This window comes from Loxodonta africana, chromosome 3 (assembly GCF_030014295.1).
Source record: "Loxodonta africana isolate mLoxAfr1 chromosome 3, mLoxAfr1.hap2, whole genome shotgun sequence".
NCBI classification, from domain to species: Eukaryota; Metazoa; Chordata; class Mammalia; order Proboscidea; family Elephantidae; genus Loxodonta; species Loxodonta africana.
In genome coordinates, this window is record NC_087344.1 from 31,620,300 (window position 1) to 31,646,602 (window position 26,303).

Sequence of the window (26,303 nt, forward strand, 5' to 3'; positions counted from 1 at the left end):
GTCTGAGCTCAGCAGGACTGGGTAGACCTGTTCTCAGTCAGGCCCCAGTGTCCCTGCGTGGGCGCCAGGGGAGATGGCAAAGGCTCCTTCTGGTGCCCGGGCGCCAGGGGAGATGGCAAAGGCTCCTTCTGGTGCCCCTGCCCAAGGTGCCCTGCATGAGTGGCGTCCCCTCCCTCCCAGCCTGCCTACTCATTGCGTCATTGGTGGGGAGGGGGATTTTCCAGCAGGGCCCCAGCCAGGCAGCCAGTATACCTGTTGGCCCTCCTTGTCAAGCCCCTGGAGTTGTTGTCGCCCGAAGAGCCAGAGCCAGAGGGGGTGGCCCTGCTTCTCTGACTTGACTGGCACCTGTTTTGGCACCTGCAAGGTGCACAGATGGGGCAGGGCATGAGGGGCAGCCCCCAGAGCACACAGCTTAGCAGGGAGCCAGTGCAGGTTGGGCGTGCGGCCAATGGGGAAGTCAGGGCAACTGCTCGGGCCTGCAGGGCAGGAACCTGGGGACACAGAGGAAGAGGAACTGCTCACACATGGGGCCCTGTGCTAGGGGCTTGCCCATGCAGTGGGGGGAATCTGCACCCTGGCCACGGGTTATAGCATCACCCACTGAGCAGGCGGGAAGACCAACCTGGGTTAAAGGGAGAGTGCTCAGGGCCAGGCCAGGAAGGGCATGGTAGGAACTAGCCTGGCTACTTCTGCAGAGCAGGCTGGGTATTTGGCTGCAGTGGGCACACAGCTTGGGAAGAAAAGGCTAGGGTGGCCCTGCTCCTGTCCCTGGACCCTGCCACGCCCCTACCACCTTTAGACCTGTACCTCCATTATTCCCTCTGCTTCCTCTGCCTCCAAAAGCAGTTGGCTTCCAAAAGCTCCTTAGCCCTCTTTGCAGTGGTTGCTACCTCCAAGAAGAATGCGTGTGTGTCGCTGGTGTTCTCCTTCCTGTACAAGGTGGTGCAGGTGAGTCCAGCACAGGGTATAGGAGGGCGTTCTTCTGTGCTCTATGTGGCTGCAACCTTGTTTTTTCCCCTGCCCTGGTGAGGGGAGGCACATGGGTAGGAGAAGGGGAGGCTCAGGCAGGTGTGTGCACCCTGACCCCAGCCCCTGCCACACCCCGCCTGACCTGGGAACAGCTACTGGTGACCCTGGGGTGACAGATGTGTCCCCCAACCCAGTGGGTCCCCAGTTAACACTCAGAGGTCAGGGAAATGGGATAACAACAGGAGGGCAGGGCTGAGCCAGCCCAGCATCTCCACAGGGATCTAAAGACATAGGGGCCGGAGGCTCATCCTAGAGATTCACCCAGAAGGAATGTTAATCACCTGGCCTGGCCTGAGCATGAGCTGGGAAACAAGGCATTATGTACAAAGGTCCTGGGGCAGGGGTGCATCATGGCGGGGTCAGGTACCATCAGGGAGGCCAGAGGCCCATTACAGGGAGCAAGGCCTGAGGTCAGCCAGGTGAATGGGGCCTACCTCAGTAGGGAGAGTCTTGGAAGGCCTCGGGAAGAGTGGATTTATTTTGAGTCTGATAGGAAGCTGTTGCAAGGCTTTAGGTGGGAGGCTGACAGTGGCCTGACTTGGTTAAGACACTCTCTCTGATGAGTAGAGAAAGAACTAGAAAGCAGCAGGGAAGCCAGTGAAGAGGCTGCTATGGGATCCAACAGAGAAGTGGTGGGGGCTGGAGGAAACTCAGGTCCAAGGGACTCAGGTGGATGCCTCACCACTGCAGCCAGCCTGGGAGCTGCCTGGGAGAACAGTGGGGAGCGGGGACGTGGGGGGAGAAGAGCAGCAAGCTCACCCGAGAAGGACCATGTGTGGCTGAGGATTTGGGGCCATGTTGCCATCTCCGGTAGGACAGGGATGGCTATGCTGCCTGTTGTGGAGCAGAGTCGGCAACGGAGGTCCTGGAGGCCAGAGGCAGGAAGCAAAAGGGCCTCTTCGTCTTGTGTTCAGTGGTCGGTATTCCTTTCTGCCCTAGTGGCTTACTTCCAGTTCCAGTGCCGGACAGAGCTTCTGACGAGCCCCCCACTCCTGTGTCCATCCTTGAACCCTCCTAACCGTCCCTTGAACTGGGCAAGGTGCATCCACATACTGCTGTCCAGGCTGGCAGCTCAGGATGCCAGAAGAGTCTGGAACGTCACCCTTGACTTGGGCCAAAGGCGACAGTGACAGTCAGAATTAAAGAGAGGCTTGGGAAGGGCCTCAGGCCTGGGGGGAGGAGCAGTATTTGTGGAGGGGAATGGGGGTTCTAACCAGGCCTCAGGGGGTGCCTGCCTACGTCTCAGTCTCCTGTCTCCCTGCCCCCGTCCCTGAGCCCACATCCCATTCTGGGGGATAGGCAGAGTCAGCTTGTGAAGGAAGGGGCTTCAGGGCCTGAGGGGCAGATGAGTTTGTGCGTGCATGCATTCATTCATTCATCTGTCCATCCATCTCGTCCTCTCCCCTCCCCATGTCCACACCTGCCTGCCCCCACCCAGGTGTTTTCCGAATACTTCAAGGAGCTGGAGGAGGAGAGCATCCGCGACAACTTTGTAATCATCTATGAGCTGCTGGACGAGCTCATGGACTTCGGCTACCCACAGACCACAGATAGCAAGATCCTGCAGGAGTGAGTGCGGGGAGGGGGCGGGGAGCAGCCTGGCGCAGCACTGGGGGCTGGAGACAGCCGTGCTCACTCATTGGTCTCCAGCCCCACAGTCCTCAGCCTCGTAGCATTGATGTCATTGTGTTTGGAAATGGGAGAAGCAGTTGTCTCTTCACATGGTGGCACCCCCATCCGCAGCTGGCATGGGCTTTACAGAGCTGCTCTCTGCGGTGTGGGTCCTTTTCCCACTTGATGTCCCTGTGTAACCAGAGTGTCTTCCCTCTCCGGCTCTCATTCGCCGTCCACACAGGGTCTCTCATCTCTTGCTGTTAGCAGCCTTCGTTTTGACAGTCACAAGTGAGGCTGTGCTAGCAACTTCCTTCTTTGGAATCCAGCCCTTCAGACAACAGCAATTATTAAGCCCCAACTTTGAACGGGCACTGTGCTGAGTGCTTTCCCTGCACTTGACACAGCCTGGCAATCTGAGGGCCACCTCCCCATTTTACAGGGAGCCACACACCCGATAGTGGCCCTAACTGACAGACTGGGGTGGGGTCACCACGGCACGCTTCTTGAGGGTCAGGCCCCCACAGGCCAGGCAAGGGGGTGCCTGGCCATGTTCGTGTTTTCAACCCCAGCACCGTCTCTTTGAGCCCCACAAAGTGACCACTTTGGGTTCCTTGTCACTTGAGTGTGTTTGTTTGTTGTAAGTGGTAAGATATTCCTTCTTTTTTTTAGTCGTGATGAAAATATACACATCAAAACATTCGTCAATACAGCTTCCACATTTACAGTTCAATGACATTGATTATATTTTTCACACTGTGCCACCATTATCACTATCCTTTTCCAAAATACCCTACCACCATTAACACCACCTCACTGTCCCCCAAACAAGGTACTCCTTTATAAGCAGCCCCAGGTGAATCCAGAGCTTGCCTTCCAGTGCCTGATACATTGGGGGCTGTTTTCAAGCTGATCAAGATGCCACCTGTCCCGCTCTGCCACTCACCCCCAAAGTGTCAATGCCCAGGGTGGGAGAGGTTGTGTGGTGACACTGCTGTAACTCTGAGCTTGTTCCAAAGGTACATCACTCAGGAGGGCCACAAGCTGGAGACGGGGGCCCCGCGGCCCCCAGCCACTGTCACCAATGCAGTATCCTGGAGGTCCGAGGGCATCAAGTACCGGAAAAACGAGGTGTTTTTGGATGTCATCGAGTCAGTCAACCTCTTGGTAGGCTTTTTTTTTTTCCCTAAGTTTTGTTTTCTCCATGATAAAAATAACCAGACTTAAAACTAGCAAAGCCCTGAGAAATGCTTAGGTTCTACGTGAGTATCAGATAGGCAGGATTCAGTTCAGGCCACTCATTGGAACACAAGTTTGGTTTAGGTTTACTGGCATTTGTCCTTGGGTGGCACAAACAGTTTGCACTTGACTACCACCCTATAGGAGCCCCAGTGGCGTAGTGGATAAGCATTTGACTGCTAACCAAAAGGCTGGCAGCTCAAATCCACCAGCTGCTCCTTGGAAACCCCACGGGGGAGTTCTTCTCTGTCCTGTAGGGTCGCTGTGAGTCAGAATCGACTTGACGGCAACAGGTTTTTACTAACCTAAAGATTGGTGGTTTGAACCCTCCCGGCACTGCCAGGGAGGAAAGGCCTGGCAGTCTGCTTCCATTAAGATGACAGCCAAGAAAACCCCGTGGAACTCAGTTCTACTCTGTAACACTTGGGGTCGCCATGAGTCGGAATCGACTCAGTGGCAACTAACAGTAACAGTGGCTTTTGCTCTGAGTTAGAATTAATACACACACATTGTTTAAAAAAAAAAAAAAAAGCAACGTGTAAACAAAAAGCACGGGGCTCCCATAATCAGAACAACCACCTGCCTTTAAGAACTTAATGTCATCCTTTCAGATCTCATTCTGTTGATATTATAAACATGTGTTGTTTCCCTCTAAAATAAACCACAACATGTAGTTCTCCTACAACTTGGTTTTTGGGTTGTTTGTTGCTGTTTTATGCATGTTTGGATTTTTTCTTTAATTTTATTTTTCAAATTATCATTGAGTAAAATTGCCTTTTTTTTTCCCATGAATTTTAGCACATTCCTAGCTTTGTATACCCACCCCCATAATCAGGATGCAGAACAGCTCCATCACCCCAAAAGACTCCCTTGTGCTGCCCCCTTGTGGTTACACTTTCCACCCACCCTGTCCCTAACCCCTGGCAACCACCATCACTCCAGTTTTGTCTTATGATTGTCGTATAAATGGAATCACATAGCATGTGACCGTTTGAGCCTGGCTGCTTTCGCTCAGCATAATACCTTTGCAATTCATCCAAGTTGTTATGTGTATCAGAAGTTTGTTTGCTTTTTTTATATTTATTTACATTTATTTTATATTCTGTGGTATGTATGCACCACAGTTTGTTTATCCATTCACCCACTGAAGGACATTTGGGGTCTTTCCAGTTTTTTTGGCAATTATGAATAGAGCTGCTATGAACATTTTGTGTCCAGGTTTTTGTGTGGACATAAGTTTTCATTTCTCTAGGGTAAATACCCAGGAGTGGGATTGCTGGGTCATACGGTAAGTGTATGTTTAACTTTATAAGAAACTGCCAAACTCTCTTTCAGAGTGGCTGTGCGGTTTTGCACTCCCACCAGTAATGTACAGGGGTTTGAGTTTCCCCACGTCCTTGCCAGCACTTGGTATTGTCTGTATTTTTATTTTTGCCATTCTAATAGGTGTGTAGTGGTGTCTACTCATAGTTTTAATTTGCATTTCCCTAATGGCTAATGATGTTGAACATCTTTCATGTGCTTTTTTTGCCATCCTTACGTCCTCTTTGGGGAAGTATTTCTCCATGTCCGTTGAGCATTTTTAAATTGGGTGGTTTCTTTTCTTATTGTTGAGTTTTGAAAGTTCTTTATATACTTTGAATATAAGTCTTTTGTCAGATTTGTGATTTGCAAATATTTGCTCCCAGTCTGTAGCTCACCTGTTTATTTTCTTAGCTGTGACTTTTATGGAGCAAAAGTTTTGATTTTTGATGAAGTCCAGATATCAGTCTTTTATGGATTGTGCTTTTGGTGTCATGTCTAAGAACTCATTTCCAAACCCAAGGTCACATAGATTTTCTCCTAGAAGTTTTTATAGTTTTAGATTTTTCATTTAGATACATGATCCAAAATAAAGTGTGAGATTTTTTTCCAAGTTCATTTTTTTTTAAATACGTATGCCTGATTGTTAGAACATCATTTGTTGAGAAGACTATCCTTTCTTCACTGAGTTGCACCTTTGCCATAAGTCAGTTGGGCATATTCGTGTGGAGCCATTTCTGGAATCTGTTCTGTTCCATCGATCTATATCTCTACCTTCACCAGTACCACACTGTCTTGGTAACTGTCTGATAAGCCTGAAAATCAGATAGTATGATTCCTCCAACTTTATTCTTTTATTCAAGATTGTTTTAGCTATTCTAGTTCCTTTGTTTGTTTTATTGTACTTTAGATGAAGGTTTACAGAACTAGCTTCTCATTAAACAGTAGGCATATTGTTTGGTCACATTGGTTGCCAACCCCACAACATGTCTACACGCCCCCTTCTTGACCTTGGGTTCCATATTACCAGCTTTCCTGTCCCCTCCTGCCTTGCCCCTGGGCTGGTGTGCCCCTTTAGTCTTGTTTTGTTTTGTGGGCCTATCTAATCATTGGCTGAAGGGTGAACCTCGGGAGTGACTTCATTACTGAGCTGAAAGGGTGTCCCGGGTTCATAATCTCAGGGTTTTGCCAGTCTCTGTCACGCCAGTAACTCTGGTCCTTTTTTTTTTTTTTTTTTTTTTGACTCTCAGACAAAAATTTATAAACACCTTGGCTATGGCGTACTGCTAATTGCTCTCCCCCTAATGAGACAGCACACTCCTTCCCTCCAACTAGTTCCTTTGTATTTCTGTATAAATTTTCCAATCCACTTGATTTTATCTACAAAAAAAAAAAGTATTGGGATTTTGATTGGTATTGTGTTATATTTATAGATCAGTTTGAGGAGAATTGATACCTTTACTATATCGAGTCTTCCAGTCTATGAAAGTGGTATATATCGCCATATTTTTAAGTCATCTTTGATTTTTTCAATCAGCATTTTGTAGTTTTCACCATGTACGTGTTGTTTTTATTAGATTTATACTTGAAGTTTTCGTTTTTTTTAAAGCTGTTCATTTAAAAAAAATTTTTTTTTTAGATTTCAGATTTTAATTGGACATTGCTAGTGTAATAGAAATATGATTGATATTTGTGTGTTGATCTGGCATCCTTTGACCTTGTTGAGCTCACTTATTGTAGGTTTTTTTTTTGTAGACTCCTTAAGATCGTCTACATAAATGTGTTGTCTGCAAGCAGTTTTATTTCTTCCTTTCAAATATGTATGCCTTCTTGTCTTAGTTTCCTAGTGCTGTTTTAACAGAAATACCACAGATGGTGGTTTTAAAGAACAGAAATTTATGTTCTCACAGTTCAGGAGGCTAGAAGTCCTAATTCAGGTCCTCGGCTTAGGGGAAGGCTCCCTGTTGGCTCTGGGGGTAGATCTCTTTCAGTTTCTGTAGACCTGGAATTTCTTGGTTCTTTGTGTCTCCTCTCCATTTGTGCCTACTTTTGTATGCCTAATCTTTTTTTATATCTCCTTTTTTTATATCTAAAACTATAAAACTTCTAGGAGAAAATCTACGTGCCTTGGGTTTGGAAATAAGTTCAGCAGTGGTTAGGTTTAGGACACATGCTACACTGATGTAGCCTTATTAACATAACAAAGAAAATCCTATTCCCAAATGGGATCACATCCACAGGTATGGGGTTTACAATTCCAACACACACTTTTGGGGAATACAACTCAATCTGTAACACTTTTATTTCTTTTTCCTTGACTTATTGCCCTTGCTAAGACTTCCAGTACAATGTTGAATACAAGTGGTAACAGTGGACATTCTTGCCTTTTCTAGATTTTAGAGGGAAGGCATTCAGTCTTTCACCATTGAGTAGGATGTTTGCTGTAGGTTTAATGTAGATGTCTTTTTTCAAGTTGAAGAAGTTCTCTTCTGCTGCTAGTTCACTGAAAGTTTTTATCACGAAAGGATGTTATATTTTGTTTTTTCTGCATCAGTCCATATGATCATCTGGTTCTTTTCTTTTAGCTTGTTAACATGGTGGATTGAATTGATTGTTTTTTAAATATTGAACCAACCTTGGATTTCTAGAATAAACCCCACTGGGGTGTATTATTCTTTACACATTATTGGATTCCATTTGTTAATAATTTATTGGAGATTTGGGGGTCTGTAAGATATTGACCTATAGTTATTTTTTCTTACAGTGTTTCTGTCTGGTTTAGGTATGGAGGTAACGCTGTCCTCAAAAAATGTGTTGGGAAGTGTTCCATCCTCTTCTGTTTTCCAGAAGAGGTTGTGTAGAATTGGTGTTAATTCTTTAAACATTTGATAGCATTCACTAGTGAAGCTGTCTGGGCTTGGAGATTTATTTTCAGAAGATTGTTAATTATGAGTTTCATTTCTTTAATTGTTGCAGGATTATTCAGTTTATTTTATCTTGGGTCAGTTCTGGTAATTTGTTTTCAAGAAATTGGTGCATTTCAACTAAGTTTTTTCTATGCATAGTGTTGCTTATAGTATTCCCGCATTATCTTTTCAATGTCTGCAGGGATATCCCCTCTTTCATGCCTTATATTGGTAATTCCTGTCTTCTCTCTTTTTTTTTTTATCAATCATGCTAGAGATTTATCAACATATTGCTCTTCCCAAAGAATCAGCTTTTGATTTCATTGATTTTTCTCTATTGTTTTTCTGTTTTCAGTTTCATCAGTTTCTGCTGTTACATTTAATATTTCTTTTCTTCTCCTTGGTTTGGGTTTATTTTGCTCTTCTTTTTCTAGTTTCTTTCTTTTTTTTTTTTTAATTATGCTTAGGTGAAAGTTTACAGCTCAAGTTAATTTCTCATTTTTTCTAGTTTCTTAAAGTAGAAACTGAAGACATTGGCTCCAAGCCTGCCTTCTCCTCTAATGCAGACATTTAATGCCGTGCGTGTCCTTCTAGGAACTGCTTTAGCTGCATCTCACTATTTATATAGTGAATTTTCACTTTGTTCAGTTTGAAATATTTTCACATTCTCTTGTGACTTCCTCTTTGATCCGTGGATTATTTTACAGTGTGTTGTTCAGTTTCAAAGTGTTTAGAGATTTTTATGTTATCTTTTGGCATTAATTTTTAATTTTATTTTGGGTGTTCTACAAATGCTAGTTAAATCCAGTTGGTTGGTGGCGTTATTCATTTCTTATATATCCTTGCTAATTTTCTGTCTACCAATTCTATTACTGAGAAAGGAGTGTTGAAATGCCAACTATAATTGTGAAGTTGTCCATTTCTCCACTTAGTTCTGTCAGTCTTGGCTTCATGTATTTTGAAGCTCTGCTGTTAGGCACAAAGAAATTTAGAATTGTTACGTTTTCTTGGTTAACATTATGAAAGTTTTTATCATTATGTAATGTGCCTTTTATCCCTGGTAATTTTCTTTTCTCTTTAGCGTACTTTGATATTAACATTACCATTCTCGCGTTCTTTTGATTGGTGTTTGTGTGGCATATTTTTTGCATCCTTTTACTTCTTTCCTGTCCTCTTTTTACCTTTAGCCTATGGAAACCTGGAGTTAAGAGCTACGGCTGCTTACCAAAAGGCTGGCAGTTCGAATCCACCAGGCACTCCTTGGAAACTCTGTGGGGCAATTCTGCTCTGTCCTATATAGTCTCTATAGGGTTGCTATGAGTCGGAATCAACTCGATGGCAACACGTTTGCTTTTTTTGGCTTATATCCTTATATTTGAAGAGTTTCTTGCAGACAGTGTATAATTGGATCATACTTTTTTTTCTTTTTACAAATTCTGGAAATCTGTCTTTTAACCACTGTGTTTAGACCATTTACACTTAATGTAACACTGATTTGTTTGGATTAAGGCTTTTGTTCTTTTTTTTTTTCTGTTTCTTATTCTGTTTTTCCTTCTTATCTTTCTTTGGATTATTTGAATGTTTTTAGTATCCCATTTTGATTTACGTATTGCAATTTTGACTATATCTCTGTATAGTTTTTTTAGTGGTTGCTCTGGGGATTATAAAATATGTACTTATCTTTTCACAGTTTATTTAGAATCAGTATTTTACCACTTCAATTGGAATGTAGAAACCTTACTACCTCTTTATACTGCAGTTGTTCTATATATTAGATCTACATACATTAAAATCCCATCAAACAGTTATAATTTTTACTTTCGATTGTCCAACAGACTTTAAAGAACTTAAGAGGAGAAGAATAGTCTGTCGTGTTTACCCAGATGTTTACCCTTTCTGCAGCTCTTCTTTCGTTCCTGATGTTCCAGGTTTCCTTATGATATCCTTTCCCTCCATCTAAAGAGCTTCTTTTAGCATTTCTTTTAGAGCAGGTCTCCTGGCTACAAATTCTCTTGGTTTTCCTTCATCTCACAATGTCTTTATTTCACCTTCATTCCTGAAGGATCTTTTCGCTGGTTGTAGAATTCTAGGTTGACAGTTTTATTTCAGCACGTTAAAAATGTTGAGTCACTTCCTACTAGCCTCCGTGGTTTCTGATGAGAAATCCACGGTTATCTGAATCATTTTTCACCTCTAGGTCATATGTTGCTTTTCTTTGGCTGCTTCTAAGGCTTTTTTCTTTGTCTTTATTTTCAGCAGTTAAATTATGTTGTGTCTGGGTTTGGATATCTTTGAGCTTATACCATTTAGGATTTGTTCAGGTTCTGGAATGTGAACATTTATATCCTTCACTAAACTTGAGACGTTTTCAGCCATTCTTTGCCGAGACAATCTATTTTACCATTTGTTGCAAGAGTGTTGGCGGTTTTTGTAATAGCTATGTAAAGTCTTCATTGGATAATTCCAACTCTTGCCATCTCAGCATTGGTGCCTTTTGATTGTACTTTCCCATGGGAGCTGGAATTTTTATGGTTCTTCATATGCTGAGTAATTTTGGATTGTATCCTGGACTTTTTGAGTTTTACATTTTAAGTTTCTAGGTCTTGTTTACATTATATGGAAGACAATATTTTTGTTTGAGCCAGCAATCAGTCTGGCTAGGTCAAGGCTGCACATTCCAAACCACCCACCATAGGCTGTGAGTATCAGTTCTGGGGAGAGTCCCAGGGTTGTACTCAACTTTACAGGGTCTCTTTCCCAAGCTCCTCCCACTCTGTGGTCTCCGGTACTTTCTGGTTGCCTGGGACTCCTTTTCAGCTCTGCAGCCAAACACTTGGAGCTCCAGTTACCCCACTCTGTCACACACGTCTGTGATTGGGCCACATCCTGACCTAGGTGGAGGAGGACAGAGAAAAGAACAGTGGGGTTCGCCTTACCCTCTTGGAACTGTGGCTCGAGCCTTGGGGTGGCCTGAGCCTGAGAAGATGAGATAGGGGAAGAGAGACTCGTGTACCACCTCTGAGTGTCAGGAGCCTATCCAGTCCTGAGCCAGAGTGAGCCACTTTCCTGAAGCTCCCTGTCTGCACTATGGTGCTGCATCCAGGGTCTACTGACCCTTAGGGGTGCTCAGCTCATGCAATGGCCTCTCCCCGACCCAATGTTTCCCTTCACTTTCCAGCTTCTCCATGGTTTCCCCGAGCATTTGCCCAAGTTTTTATAGTTTTAGCTGGTGGCCAGTGGCAGAGAGAGGGAGTTGCGTGCTGGTTTCTATGTTGGATTGCCCCATGGTTTGGCAATATCTGGATGGCTCGTGATTGATTGGTTTCTGTATATGGCCTTGTTTGGCAATATCTGGATTCTGCTGGATGGACCGTGATTGATTCTCCTGATCCTAGAAAGCAGGTGGCTTGGATATGTCCATGTCGAAATGTTTTATATACAACGTGGAGTGGGCCTGCATGGATACCCAGACACCAGAATGAGCATGCATGGCTGTCCCAGCCACCGGAATGGGCATGTGTGGAGTACCAGACACCAGACTGGGTCTGTGTGGCTGTGCCAGACACCAGAATGGGCCTGCATGGCCTTCCCAGACACCGGAACAGGCATGCATGGGGTTCCAGACACCATAATGGGCCTCCACAGCCTTCCAGGACACCGGAGTCGGTGTGCGTGGCTGTCCTGGACACTGGAGTGGGCTTGCGTGGCTGTCAGAGACGCTGGAGTGGGCCTGTGTGGCTGTTCTGAACACCAGAGTGGGTGTGCATGACCTTTCTGGACACCGGAGTGGGCCTGTGTGGCCGTCCTGGACACCAGAGTGGGCCTTCATAGCCATCCCAGACACTGAGTGGGCCTACGTGGGTATTCTCAATGTGTGTATTGGACATCTTGTCCAGATTGGAATTTTTGACGTGGAATCCTGATGCAGGTGCTTCCCAATGGATGCTTCCCGTGAACTAAATGTAAGCCTGTTTGCTTTTTTGCCTTTTAAGCTGTGAGGCAAGATGGCCTCGGCGACCATGTGCCCATCTGCTTCTCTGGCCTGGGGACTTTCATCTGAATTGTTTGCTGAGTCAAAACATAGCCTGCCTGGCTCTGGGCTGTTCCAGGGGAGGGGAGCACTCCTGGAAGGACTGGACAGGAGAATGCTGGGAGTGCGGGGCACCCCAGCCACAGAGTGTCGCCTGGAGGACCCCACTCCTCCACCCAGGTTGTGGCCAAGACTGGGCCCAGCCACATGCTCAGACACCCCTCCTGAGCCTGCTTGTCCAGCTGAAGGCCAAGGCAGTCTTTGCTCCCAGATTTCAGAATCTAGGTGGTGCATGTCCCTAACTAGCAGCTTTATCCAGTGAGGGCACAAATGCAAATGGATCAGTCCCTGACACTCAGGATCCACGGGTAGCAGGGCCAGGCTGGAGGGAGAGGAGAAGGGGCTATGATGTACCATTCGGGGAGCACATCAGGTGTGGGGGACTGTGGGCAGTACGGCCAAGTGGAGTGAGGGGGGCCGTGATGAGAGGTGAGGGTGGGCACTGGTCGGCGGTCCTGTAGGGCCTGAGTTTGCAACCCCCAGGCCTCTGGCCAGTGTGGACATACCAGCTCGTGGTGGAGTGGGGAGTGTGCCAGCTGCTCACTGACTCCACAGTGCCCCTTGGTGCACCTTGGTGTCCCCATCCTGAAAGTAGGCATGGGGAGGGACTTATCCCGCTCTCCCAGGACCCTGGGTACCCATCCTGCAGTGGTGTGGAATGGCACTCACATGAGGCCGGGTCGCCCCAGTTGTATGTGGCCTTGCGGGTTGTTGGTGCAGAGGAGAAGCTCTTGCTACACTGATTCCCAGTTTACATCAGTGGTGGTTGTCAGACTCCCTGGAATCCCGAGAACAGGAAGGCATTCAGGCCAAGAAGCCTCATTCTTAAAGGAGGCATGGCCAAGGCTTCCCCAGACCCAGGCCAGAGAGGTAGATGCAAAAAAAGTCAGTCTGGCCTGTCAGGGGAGCAGGTGCAGGTGGAGACCCAGGTTGAGCCGCAGGTCTGGGAGGGCTCCCTGGAGGAGACAGCTGTGCACCAGCCACGAGGGTGCATGAGAGAGATGGGGTTGGGGTGCTTAGCGACTTAGGCAGTTCCAGGCTTAGGGTGGTGAGGGGCTTGGGGCGGTGGGTGGGAACTAGTGAGGCTCCCCAGCTAAGGGGACACAAAGAGAGGATGAAGAGGAGAAGGGCGTGGAGGTGGGGGTCTGGGAGGTCCCAATGTGAGGGTGGAGGGTGGTGGGCTATGGCGGGTGATGCAGGGCGCGGTCTCCCCTCATGCCACCCGCCCCACTAGGTCAGTGCTAACGGGAACGTGCTGCGCAGTGAGATTGTGGGCTCTATCAAGATGCGGGTCTTCCTGTCAGGCATGCCTGAGCTGCGCCTGGGCCTCAATGACAAGGTGCTCTTCGACAACACAGGCCGTGAGTACCCGGGCCCTTGGGCGTGGGTAGGGCAAGCAAGGTGGGCCTCGCTGACTGTACCCTGTCCTCTCAGGGGCAGGCGCCCCGAGGAGGAGGCTGGTTTCCAGCAGGGCTTTAGAAACACCTCTACATAATGTGGAAGGTGACTGTGAGAATTGTTGCCTGGATGTGGGCGACACAGGAGCGTGGAAACCCAGTAGTGATGCGCACTGTTGTCCCTGCCAAGGGCCATGTCGTGAGTGTTCTAGACGCACAGCTAGGCCTCGTGACCCTGCCTTGGGTTGTCTCCATGGCAGGCGCCAGCCCAGGCCCTGTCCTCCGACACCTGCCTGGATGCAACGTGCTCTTTGGTGAGGGGCAGAGCAGCTAGGCCTGAGTTCCTGACCTCACCCACCACCCCCTGCTGAGGTAGCAAGTCACATCTCCTCCCCCGGCTGGGGGCTTCCAGTCTGTGAATTGTTCCCCACCCCCTACTACCACTAGGCCCTGGGGGGCAGGGGTGGCAGCATATGAGGTCATGGTCACACCTGTAGCCACCATTCCTTGGGGTAGTCAGGGCAGAGACTGGCTAATCCGACTTCCCCAGCCCCTCTATTTCCGAAGGGGAAACTGAGACAGGGCCAGAGGGCTGATGGGGCCAGGGCCTGGGGGAGCCCCAAGCCAGCCCCATGCACCTCTGCCGGTTCCTCAGTCACTCACAGACGAATCCTGAACTGCTCCCGGGCCAGGACACTGTGGCATCCAGGCCGGTTCTTATGGGGCCCAGGCCATGGAGGAAGTACAGGAGGAGTGGGAGATGGGGCGCCTGGAACCTAGGACCTCAGAGTTCATGGCCAAGGGGCTCTCACAGATCTGGGGTTCCACTCTGCCAGGGCGCTCAGGGGTAGGAGCATTGCTGACAGTCACCCAGAGGCCCAGGTCTGTCTTGCACTGGGCCGCTCTCACCATGCCCCCTCCCCACAGGTGGTAAGAGCAAGTCCGTGGAGCTGGAGGACGTGAAGTTCCACCAGTGCGTGCGGCTCTCACGCTTCGAGAATGATCGCACCATCTCCTTCATCCCTCCTGATGGCGAGTTCGAGCTCATGTCCTACCGCCTTAACACACACGTGAGTCAGCTGACCAGGGCAAGGGAGCCCACCAGGCCCCGACCCAGACCCCCTTAGGGGCAGGCCCCTCACCTGCAGGGTAGCCATCAAGGCTGAGGACCAGTGGGAGGCTCCAGTGCCCCTGTCACCCTGAGTCCTCTGCCTTGACCACCCTGCTGTCCTCCTTACATGGGTGGGAGTGGCCCTGCTCCCAGGAGCAGTGAGGATGAGAACCCAGGAGAGTAGGCCCTTGGGTGCTCAGGGTCTGCACCTGTACCCACCGCTGCCCAGGCTCCGGGGGCCCTCTGAGGGCCCAACCCCGTTAGCCCCACAGCCCCTATGCCCTGGTACTAGCTGTGGACTTGTCCGAGAGCCCTGGGGAAGTGATGTGCTGGGTGAGAGCAGGTGCTGGTCCAGGGCCTGGGCCTCAATTTCCCTACTGTGAAACTGGGCTTTGTGAAACTCAATGTGGTGTGAGTGTGGCCTTCACTCTCCCTACAGGTAAAGCCCTTGATATGGATCGAATCTGTCATTGAGAAGCATTCACACAGCCGAATTGAGTACATGATCAAGGTGTGTGCACAGGGTGGGGAGGCACTCAGCGTCCCTGGCCTGTCCACCCATGACCCCCACTATGAGATCCTCGTCCCTGGCCTGTCCACCCGGGACCCCGTTACCCCCACTGTGAGATCCTCATCCCTGGCCTGTCCACCCAGGGCCCCGTGACCCCACTGTAAGATCTGACATGGGAGGGGCCTAGAGCAGCAGGGGGTGTACTCCTCATTAGCTGAGTTGGTCTGGCCTGGATGTGCGGCCACCACGGGAAGAGCCTGCAGCTGGCACCCAGGAAGGATGTGTGGAGGAACACCTTCCTGGAGTGCATCCCTCAGGCCGAGCTTCATCTGCAGGGGACACTGCATATCCTAAGAGGTGGCGCTGGACTGGTAGGAGGGCCTCCTTCAGTCCTAGGGGATGGGGCAGGACTGAAGCTCTGCAGTCCATATGGGGAGCCTCAGGAGCCATATCTCCTCGCTTAGGCTAAGAGCCAGTTCAAACGACGTTCAACAGCCAACAATGTGGAGATCCACATCCCAGTGCCTAACGATGCCGACTCGCCCAAGTTCAAGACCACTGTGGGCAGCGTCAAGTGGGTGCCAGAGAACAGTGAGATTGTGTGGTCCATCAAGTCCTTCCCGGTGAGGCTCCTGCAGGTGCTGGAAGCGTTGCCACAGGGAGGAGCTGGGAACTCGGAAGGCCGGTCTGTGTCCAGGCAAAGCGGGAACAACGGGCTGGCCCCAGACTCACAACATCCCCACACCCTCTCATTTGTGAGGTGGCTGTGTTGTCAGCAGCAGGTGGTGTTCTCCCTCTGAGAAATCCCTGATCAGGATCCTTGTGTCCCGCTGCAGTTTGCCTCCCTCATCCCCCAAAAGGGGCCCTAGCATTGGCAGTGTCTTAGTTATCTAGCACTATTATAACAGAAATGCCATAAATGGGTGGCTTTAACAAACAGATTTATTTTCTCAGAGTTTAGGAGGCTAGAAGTCTGAATTCAGGGTGCCAGCTCTAGGGGAAGGTTTTCTCTCTCTGTTGATTCTGGAGGAAGGTCTTTGTCCCTTTGAGCTTCTGCTCCTGGGTGATTTTCATGTGGCTTGGCATCTCTCTTCCCCATCTCTGTTTTTGCTCGCTTATTTCATCTCTTCTATATCTCAAAAGAGATTGACTCAGAATATACCCTACCTAATCCTATCTCATTATCATAACAAAGACAACCCATTTCCAAATGGGATTATAACCATAGGCATAGAGGTTAGGATTTACAGCACCTATTTTTTTTTTTTAATAATTTTTATTGTGCTTTAAGTGAAGGTTTACAAATCAAGTCAGTCTCTCACACAAAAACCTGTTTATATACACCTTGCTACACACTCCCAATTACTCTCCCCCTAATGAGACAGCTTGCTCTGTCCCTCCACTCTCTCTTTTCGTGTCCTTTTCGCCAGCTTCTAACCCCCTCCACCCTCTCATCTCCCCTCCAGGCAGGAGATGCCAACATAGTCTCAAGTGTCCACCTGATCCAAGAAGCTCACTCCTCACCAGCATCCCTCTCCAACCCATTGTCCAGTCCAATCCATGTCTGAAGAGTTGGCTTCGGGAATGGTTGCTGTCCTGGGCCAACAGAAGGTCTGGGGGCCATGAGCACCGGGGTCCTTCCAGTCTCAGTCAGACCATTAAGTCTGCTCTTATGAGAATTTGGGGTCTGCATCCCACTGCTCTTCTGCTCCCTCAGGAGTTCTCTGTTGTGTTCCCTGACAGGGCAGTCATCAGTTGTAGCCGGGCACCATCTAGTTCTTCTGGTCTCAGGATGATGTAGTCTCTGGTTCATGTGGCCCTTTCTGTCTCTTGGGCCCGTAATCACCTTGTGTTCTTGGTGTTCTTCACTCTTCTTTGATCCAGGTGGGTTGAGACCAATTGATGCATCTGAGATGGCAGCTTGCTAGCGTTTAAGACCCCAGACGCCACTCTTCAAAGTGGGATGCAGAATGTTTTGTTAATAGTTTTTATTATGCCAATTGACTTAGATGTCCCCTAAAACCATGGTCCCCAGACCCCTGTCCCTGCTACGCTGGCCTTTGAAGCATTCAGTTTATTCAGGAAACTGCTTTTGGTTTAGTCCAATTGTGCTGACCTCCCCTGTACTGTGTGCAGCACATATTTTTCGGGAATATAATTCAATCCATAACATTCCACCCTTTGCCTTCCACAAATTCATGTCCTTGACACATGCAAAACACATTCACCCCATCAGAGCATCCCAAAAGTCTTAAATCAGCTCAAATCCAAAACCTCATCTGAATCATCTAAATCAAATACGGCTGAGACTTTAGGCATGTTCCCCCCTGGGGCAAAATTCCTCTTCATCTGTGTGTGGTGTTGCTGCTAGGGGCTGTCAAGACATTTCCGACTCACAGCAACTCTATGAACAACAGACTAAAACACTGCCAGGTCCTGTGCCATCCTCACAGTCATTGCTATGTCTGAGCTCATTGTTGCAGCCACTATGTCAGTCCGTCTCATCTTGTTGAGGGTCTTCCTCTTTTTCACTGACCCTCTCCTTTTCCAAGTATGATGTGCTTCTTCAGTGACTAATCCCTCCTGATAACATGTCTGAAATACACGAGACAAAGTCTAGTCATCTCTGAGATCCAGAATACAAGTTATCTGCATCCAAAGTACAGTGGTGGAACAGGCACAAGGTAGACATTTCCATTACAAATGGGAGAGATTAGAGGGAAAAAAAGGGATAACAGGCACCAGCCAAGTCTAAAACCCAGCAGAACAATTTACATTAGCTCTCAAGCCTTGAAAATAATCTCTTCTCTGAGACCATCTGGGCAATGGCCCTGCCCTCCAGACTCTGGGTGTTGTCCATGCCCTCTGAATTCTAGGTGGAGGTCCCTCAGCCTTGGGTTTCAGCTTTGCCTTCCAGGCCCACTGGGACAGCAACTTTGCTCCTTTGGCTTTGGGCGGCCCCATTCTACTAGTCCATCTGAGTGGAAACCCCACCCCCTTGGCCCTAGCAGGCCCCATTCTTCTTCCTCTTGGGCGTGGCAGCCCTTCCCCCTCAGCCTTGGGCAGCGGCACATCCCCCTGGCGCTCCTGAACGGCAGCCCCATGCTCTGAAACCAAGTTGGTGATGATCTGACTCTTTTAAACATAGGAGGCTGTGGCCCTACCCTTTGAAACTGATGCAGCCTTGCTTCCCATGCTCCTTCCAGCAGTTCTACTGATCTCTGAGGTATTCCAGGGATGGTCCTTTTCTTTTCTTGGACGACAACAGATGCAGCTCCTTTGGTCTGTTTCCTGCCTGTAGACTTCCAAGAGGCAGACAGCATTCTTTTATTCTTTCTCTGTCCCCTTTGGTCAGAACTAATGTGTTCTCTGCTGTGGTAGTTGCTTAGATCCATCAGTCATAGGTTTCATCTCTTCAACAAAAGATTGTATAGTCACATCCTTGGTGAACATTCTAGGACACGTGTTCTTAGTTTGTACAACAGAATTTTCCAAATCTTTAAGCTTTGTCTTCATTTTGCACGGTTCATTTTTAAGCCCACCTCTTTCTTCTTGCATTTTACTGTAAGCAGCAAGGAGAAATCACACAACCCCTTTCAAGATCTTGCTTAGACATCTCCACAGCCAGATATCCAAGTTCACCACTTACAAGTTCTACCTCCCACCAAATATTTGAACATAATTCAGACAAACTCTTTGCCACTGCATAAAAAGCATCACCCTTCCTCTAATGTCCAATCAGATGGTCACCATTTTCTTTTAAAGCCTCACCAGAAGCACATTTAACATCTGCATTTCTACCAACATTCTGTTGCTGGCGCCATATGTATCGTCTAAGACGATAGAGACTTTCCCTATGGCTCACCTTCCTTCCTTCTGAGCCCTCGTCAGAATCTCCTTTGATGTTTGGTTTTTTATTCTACCAACAGTCTCTTCAAACCAATCTAAGCTTTTACTATTAGGCATCTTAAAACTCTTCTAGCCTCTACCCCATTACCCAATCCCAAAACCACTTATACATTTTAGGTATCTGTTAGAGCGGCACCCCCCTCTTCTGGTACCAAATTCTGTCTTAGTTTTTTAATGTTGCTGTAACAAATACCATAAATGGATGGCTTTAACATACAAGTGTTTTTTCTCACAGTTTAGGCGGCTGGAAGCCTGAATTCAGGGTGCCGACTCTAGAGGAAGGCTTTCTCTCTCCATCGGCTCTGGAGGAAGGTCCTTGTCTCTTTGAGCTTCTGCTCCTGGACAACCTTCATGTGGCATGGCAGCTCCTTCCCCATCTCTGCTTCTGGTCACTTGTTTAATCTCTTTTATATCTCAAAGAGGATTGACTCAGTATACACCCTACACTAATCCTGCCTCGCTAACGTAACAAAGACAATCCATTCCCAAATGGGATTATAACCACAGGCATTAAAAAAAAAAAAAACCAAACCCATTGCCTTCGAGTCAATTCTGACTCATAGTGACCCTATAGAACAGAGTAGGGTTTCCAAGGAGCGCCTGGTGAATTTGAACTGCTGACCTTTTGATTAGCAGCTGTAGCTCTTAACCACTACTCCACCAGGGTTTCCAAACTACAGGCATAGAGGTTAGGATTTACAGCTCATATTTTGGGGGCACATAATTCAATCCGTGACAGGCAGGTTGATGTCCCTGACCTGGGAAACAGGGATTGCTAGTTCCCCACCATGCAGGGCCTTCCCCTAGGCGGGCTCAGATTGACTCCCTTTTGGGGCACGGACAGCCTTTAGCCTGGAACAGCACAGACTTCTAGAATCCAGCACTTGTTCCAGGACAGTAATTGCATCTTCCGTGGCCGACTCACATCTACTGGGGGCCACTGCCTGGGCCTGCATTAATGATTCTGAGGGCTGGAGTCTGGGTGTGGGAACAGTGCCCAGAGTGCTGGGAGGCAGGTGTGTGTGCAGCGGGGCCGATAGGACATCTTGACCTACTTGTTCACGCAGGCTTCTTGGCAGTCACTGCTTTCCCTTGTCCTCCATTCCCTGTCTCTTTGTGTCTCTCCCTCTCATCTCTGACTCTCTGTCCCTCATTGTCTCTCTGTCTCTTTCTCTCCCCATCTGCCTCTCTCTCTCCCCCTCCTTCCCCCTCTCTCTCTGCCTGGATCCCTGGAGAACTCTGGGGACAGGCCCAACTGGAATATGCAGTGATTCAAGTGCAAGAATTTTTTGTTTGTATTTTCCCTCAATACAATATAATTACACTACAGTGGTTAAACCCTTGGCTGCTAACAGAAAGGTCAGCGGTTCGAACCCACGAGCTGCTCTGTGCGAGAATGATGTGGCAGACTGCTTCCTTAAAGATTTACAGCCCTGGAAACCCTATGGAGCAGTTCTACTCTGTCATGTAGGGTCGCTATGAGTTGGAATTGACTCAACGACGATGGGTTTGGTTTTTTATACAGAAAATGTAGTAAATAGAGAAAGGGAAAGAAAAGCCTATCATTCCACTGCCATAATGCAACACTGTTTGTCTTTTGGCGTGTTTCATTCTAATCTCTCTTTCTGTGTAATTTTGTTTTATGTAGTTGTAAACAAGGACCGAAGCCAATTTTGTGTTCTTTTCCACTCATTTCCAAATTGCTGACTATCTTCTCGGCAGTCATCATTGGCAGCGATACAATGTTCTACAGAGGCGTGATCTCCATCCAGGACTGTCATGCTATTTCCTTTGTTCCCTAGATTTCACAGTTGGCAGTACTGCTGATACTATAAAACACAGCGGAAGAATAGATCATAAAATAAATAGCATGGGTACCTCCAAGGGGAGGAAGGGGGCAGGGCTGAGGGCTAGAAGGTGGCCGGCATGGACTCTATTTTGTTTTGTAGGTTTGACTTTGAAACCATGTAAGTGTTTCTCATGAGTATAAAATGAAATTAAAATGAAAAAAAAAAAAAAAGGTTATTCCTAAAAATTAAAAGCAAAATGAATTTAACAGTTGATGGCAACCACACAGTTACTCCAAATGACATGCCCTAAGGATAAAAAGGAAAATCATAAATAGACACATGCATTTGTATCCTTCCTCTTACTCTTAAATTCTCCACATTAGCACCCCAACAGGCGGTTATATTCTGGGTTGGCTCTTTTTATTCAGTGTGTTTGAATATATAAGGCAATACGGTTCAAGGGTCCTGGTTGGTGCAAACTGTTTGCACTCAGCTGCTAACTGAAAGGTTGGCAGTTCAGATGCACCCAGTGGTGCCACAGAAGAAAGCCCCGGCAATCTACTTCTGTCAGATTAACCACCTGTTGCCGTCAGGTTGATTCCAACTCATGGTGACACCGTGTGTTTAAGAGTAGAACTGTGCTCCATAAGGCTTTCAGGGACTGATTTTGGGGAAGCAAATTGCCAGGCCTTTCTTCCAAGGTACCTCTGGGTGGGCTCAAACTTCCGACCTTTTGGTTAGCAGCTCAGCAATTAATGTTTGCGGCGCCACCCAAGGGCTCCCCGGTAAGATTACAACCGTTGAAAATCCTGTGAAGCAGTTCTACTCTGTCGCACATGGGGTTTTCATGGCTCTGGTTCAACTCAAAAGTAATGGGTTTGATTTTGTTTATTTTATATGGTTCAAAGTCAAAACTATAAAAAAGAGACTCTGAAGTCTCACTTCCATCCCTGTCCCTCTTCCCAGCTGCTCTTTCTACTATGTTTTTGTTGTTGTTAGGTGCCATCGAGTCGGTTCCGACTCATAGCAACCCCATGCACGACAGAACGAAACACTGCCCAGTCCTGCACTGTCCTCACAATTGTTGGCTGTGCTTGAGCCCATTGTTACAGCTACTGTGTCCATCCATCTCGTTGAGAGCCTTCCTCTTTTTCGCTGACCTGCTCCTTTACCAAGCATGATGTCCTTCTCCAGAGACTAATCCCTCCTGATAACATGTCCAAAGTATGTGAGACATAATCTCACCATCCTTCCTTCTAAGGAACACTCTGGTTGTACTTCTTCCCCTATGGGGAAGCATTTTCATGTGTTTCTCATCCCTCCAATGAGGATTTTGGTAAAAGAAAGTGTATAAGATCGTGTATATTACTACTCCTACTCCTTGCCTACCCAGAAGTGGGGTATTTTATATACTATTCTGTACTGTACCTTTTTCTCTTAGCCATTTAGGAGAAATGTCAGTACAAAGAGGTGCCCCTCATTCCTTTTTACAGCCACATGGCATCTGCTCTGTGGAGTGTTTGATCTTTGTTCATTCATCCCTCGTGGAAGGATGTTTAGTTGTTGATGATCTTTGGCTGTAGACAGAATGCTTTAGAGAATGTGCCTGTGTCACTTGGTGCTCATGGAGGTGTAGCTTCAGGTTAGGTGTCAGGAGTGGGATCATACAATGCTGAGACTGTTGGGTCAGGTCAGACTCTCCACGTAGGGCTTGCACCATTTTGCGTTCTGCTGGTGTCACCAGCATAGTTGCTGTCGAGCTTTCATTTTGCCATTCTCTCATCAGGAACAAAGGTTGAGTGACTTTTCTCCTGTCTAAGGGCCACTTGCATTTTTTTTTTCCCATGGGGACTTGGGTGTTTCTTGCCCATTTTCCTGTCAGGTTTGGTCCTTTTCTTAGTTTCCAAGAGCTCTTTCTATAATGACAAGATTAGCGCTTTTCATTTGCTGTAAGTCGTCCTGAGGCTGAGTGTGGAGGGATAACCACTACACTCTTGGCCTGGGTGGCAGAGGACCTGTACACGCCCTGCCTCCCTTCCTCCTGCCCTAGGCCAGTCTATCCTGTACTCCTTGGTAGCAACTAGGTTTTCCTCCCTGGGAGCTTGTAAAACTTCCTTCTGCTCCTTAGAATTTGGCATGTGTTCTGAAATAGCCTCCTGGCACATCTTTTCTGATCCTCGCAGCTGGGGCACATGGGGGCCAGGATGAGCCACCATGCTGGGAGCCAGGGTGTGGGGGGCTGTGTGGGGGGATGGCTGTCAGGGTGGAAGCCAGGTTTGGGGGTGCTGCATGGGGGGACAGCTGCCAGGCCAGGCACACAGGGTGAGGACTGTGTGGGGGAACAGCTGCCAGGGTGGGAGCCAGGTTGGGGGGCTCTGTGGGGGGACGGCTGCCAGGGCAGGAGCCAGGGTTGGGGGCTGTGTGGGGGACGGCTGCCAGGGTGGGAGCCAGGGTCGGGGGGGCTGTGTGGAAGAATGACTGCAGGCTAAGAGCACAGAAGTGGGGGCTGTGGGGTGGGGGTTGGCTGCCGGGCTGGGAGCACAGGGTGGGAGCTATGGGGGGCACACCTGCCGGGCTGGGAACACAGCGTGGGGGCTGTGTGGGGGACGGCTGCCGGGCTGGGAGCATGAGAGTGGGGGGAGTTGGGGCATTGGATGATGGTGTCTTGGAGCTGGGGGGCTGCAGCCCACACACATAAAGGGTTCAATGTCAGGCCCAGTGTGGTGGTGAGCCTGACTCCAGCGCCCATGGCATTCTCCAGGGGCACTGCCCGGCCTGACCGCCCCCTACCTGTCCCCCCACCAGGGTGGTAAGGAGTACCTGATGCGTGCGCACTTTGGCCTGCCCAGCGTAGAGGCAGAAGACAAGGAGGGCAAGCCCCCAATCAGCGTCAAGTTCGAGATTCCCTACTTCACCACTTCTGGCATCCAGGTGTGCAGCCAGGTGGGCGGGTAGATGGGCCAGGTGCCACGTAGGGCCCAGGGTCATCCTGGGCCCTGAGGGTTGCAAGTGGTGGACCCAGCTCACCAGGCTCTGACCTCTGCCCGGGCAGCCAGGCCTAATGTCAGAGAGCAGCCCTGCCTCAACCCTGCCCTGGCCCTGCACTTGGCTCAGAGCCCAGAACCAGGCCCAGGCACATCCCACGCCTGGGGGTGGGGCCCACTCACGACAAGCCCGAGGCTGCTGGGGTCACTGAGAAGTGTGGCTGCAAGCAGGACCCAGGCTTTGCCAGGTCTTCTAGGTGTCTCACCCCTCTGCATCCTCAGCCCTCCCCTGCCAACAGTCTGTGCTCACCTCCCATCCAGGGAAGAAGGATCAGAGGGGGGCTGAACCTGTGGAGGGGTAGGCAGGCCATGGGGGGCTGCGCATTTTCAGGGCCCGGCACCTATGCCCCCAGGTGCGCTACCTGAAGATCATCGAGAAGAGCGGTTACCAGGCCCTGCCCTGGGTCCGCTACATCACCCAGAACGGAGGTGAGTATGGCCGCTTGTGGGGGTGCTGGGAGGTCCCTGGGGCTGCCCTCCTGCCCCAGTGGGGCGGGCGGGGGTCCCAGTGAGGAGGGGAAAACGACCCTTCCTCCCTCTGCCTCATCTCCTAGACTACCAGCTCCGTACCCAGTGAGGGGCACACCCACCCCCAGAAGCACCTGCCAAGCAGCTGGATGGAGGAGGGAGTGTCTGGATCCGGCACCTCCCCAGTCCCCCGGACCTCCCCGCGGGCCCCACCCTGCCTTCAGCACTCTGGGTGGTGGACATAGTCTCATCTGGGACATCTTGTCTCTCCGCCCATCCACGTCCGACTGGGGAAGTCACTAATGGCTTGTTCTGCCGTGGGCTCCCTGGTACCAAAACGATCAAGACACACGTGCCAGATGCTGGCCGCATGCGCCACCTGTCACCACCTGCCACCAGGGCACGTGGCTCTGCTGGGATCTTGGGGGTGTCGTGCTGTTGCTGTTTCCGTTCACGTTGTTTGTTGGTTTATGAATTTCTACTTGTTGGTTGCTGTCTCGCCCACTCCCCCAGGGCCGCACAGGACCACTGTTCCCATGTCCCCGCTTACCCCATCGTGACAGGCTCAGACAGCACTTAGTAAGGGCAGGGACAGTCTTCTCCTCCTAAAAACCAGCCCCACCCCTCCCTCGTCTTCCTCACATGCGGCTGATGGGTCGGCTTATTTGCAGGGTTGGACTTCCATGCGTGTCTGCCAGCCCCATCTCGTGCTGTGACGGCAGTGCCTTCCAGGGCCAGCCCATGCAACACCCACACCACATTCAGCCACATCAGTGTTTCTCTGACGGGGGGCTCGCCCTGTCTCTTCCCACCAAGGGTACGAGAGAGCCCAGGCCATCTTGTCTGTGCCTGGTCCCTGCCAACCTGTGTGTTCAGGTCATGATTCCATTAAATTCCATTCATTCGATGCCGTCCTGCCTGCCTCTGAGGCTTGCATGATTTCCCCATGGCCCTGAGGAGGTCATCCCTCCCAGCACCTCCACATCCCCAGTATGGGAAACAAGGACAAGCCCTTGGTGGGGGACGCTGCACTGACTGCACGGCGGCTCCACCATGGTCACCCCTGCACTGCCTCCTGGGCTTTGGTGGGTGTGGGGAGGGCTCAAGCGAACTCATCCTCTTGTGGAGTCCGCTGCTGCCACCACCTCCACCCTCAGACCACCAGCAGCTGGTCCCCTGCCCTCCCCAGCTGATGGCCCTTCTCAGGTTGGAGTCTAGGCCCAGCAAAATTAGCTGCACCTGGGGGCTTGGGGAAATGTGGGTTCCTGGTCCCCACCTGACCTGCTGCATCATCTCTGAGGGTGGGCCCAGAGCTACTCCTGTGCAAGCATTAACATGTGAGAACTACCACTCCATCACCTGTGTGAGGAGGGGAGACGTACGTGGGCAGGGAAGAACTGGCTCCCCACCGCCGCCATGCCCAGGTTCCCTGCCTGTCCGCCAGCGCCATGCCTCCTGCCTCCTAGCGCTGTGCTCTCAGAGTTCTCCCACCCTCTCCTGTGTTGCCAAGCCCCCAGGAACTGCATGCCTGTACGTTCTGCTTGACGCCTCCCAGGGGTCTCAGCCAGAGTGACCCTTTGGCCTCCCCACATCTTTCCCTGACAGCAGTGGAAAGAGACCCTGGACGTACCTTGTTCCTCATTCCCTCCCTGCCCACAGCCCAGTCAGCAGCAAACCCTGATGGCCTACCTCCCAAGGGACCCCCGTCAGACCCGGTGTTCCTTCCTCACGGCCACACTGTGGTCCAGCTCCATCCTGCAAAATAGCAGTTAGGTGACTGGCGTTAATGGCTCATAAGGTCTCTGTACTATTTGGGAAGCAAGTAGACTGACTTAAAATAGCCACGTATGCTTGTGTAACTTTCAAACCAGTGGTTAGGGAAGAGTTTAAAGAAAA

The 26,303-nt window shown here is 49.5% G+C and overlaps 1 protein-coding gene across 4 annotated transcripts in view; it reads left to right on the plus strand.

Annotated features, from left to right (window-relative positions):
- AP1M1 (adaptor related protein complex 1 subunit mu 1) overlaps positions 1-25,314 on the plus strand; it is a 31,772-nt gene extending 6,458 nt beyond the window's left edge. The window contains exons 3-13 of one of the 4 annotated variants that reach the window (XR_010321248.1): positions 881-948; positions 2,468-2,598; positions 3,660-3,807; positions 5,132-5,167; positions 13,412-13,538; positions 14,502-14,644; positions 15,125-15,196; positions 15,661-15,819; positions 23,701-23,826; positions 24,201-24,368; positions 24,494-25,314. Coding sequence is in view for 2 of the 4 variants with exons in the window: in XM_064280904.1 (XP_064136974.1) it covers positions 881-948; positions 2,468-2,598; positions 3,660-3,807; positions 5,132-5,167; positions 13,412-13,538; positions 14,502-14,644; positions 15,125-15,196; positions 15,661-15,819; positions 23,701-23,826; positions 24,293-24,368; positions 24,494-24,516 (1,109 nt within the window). In the remaining 2 variants the exon portion in view is untranslated. The remainder of the gene's footprint in view (positions 1-880; positions 949-2,467; positions 2,599-3,659; positions 3,808-5,131; positions 5,168-13,411; positions 13,539-14,501; positions 14,645-15,124; positions 15,197-15,660; positions 15,820-23,700; positions 23,827-24,200; positions 24,369-24,493) is intronic. The other 3 variants (XM_064280904.1, XR_010321249.1, XM_064280905.1) reach the window with 3 other exon arrangements.
- The last annotated feature ends 989 nt before the right edge of the window (positions 25,315-26,303 follow it).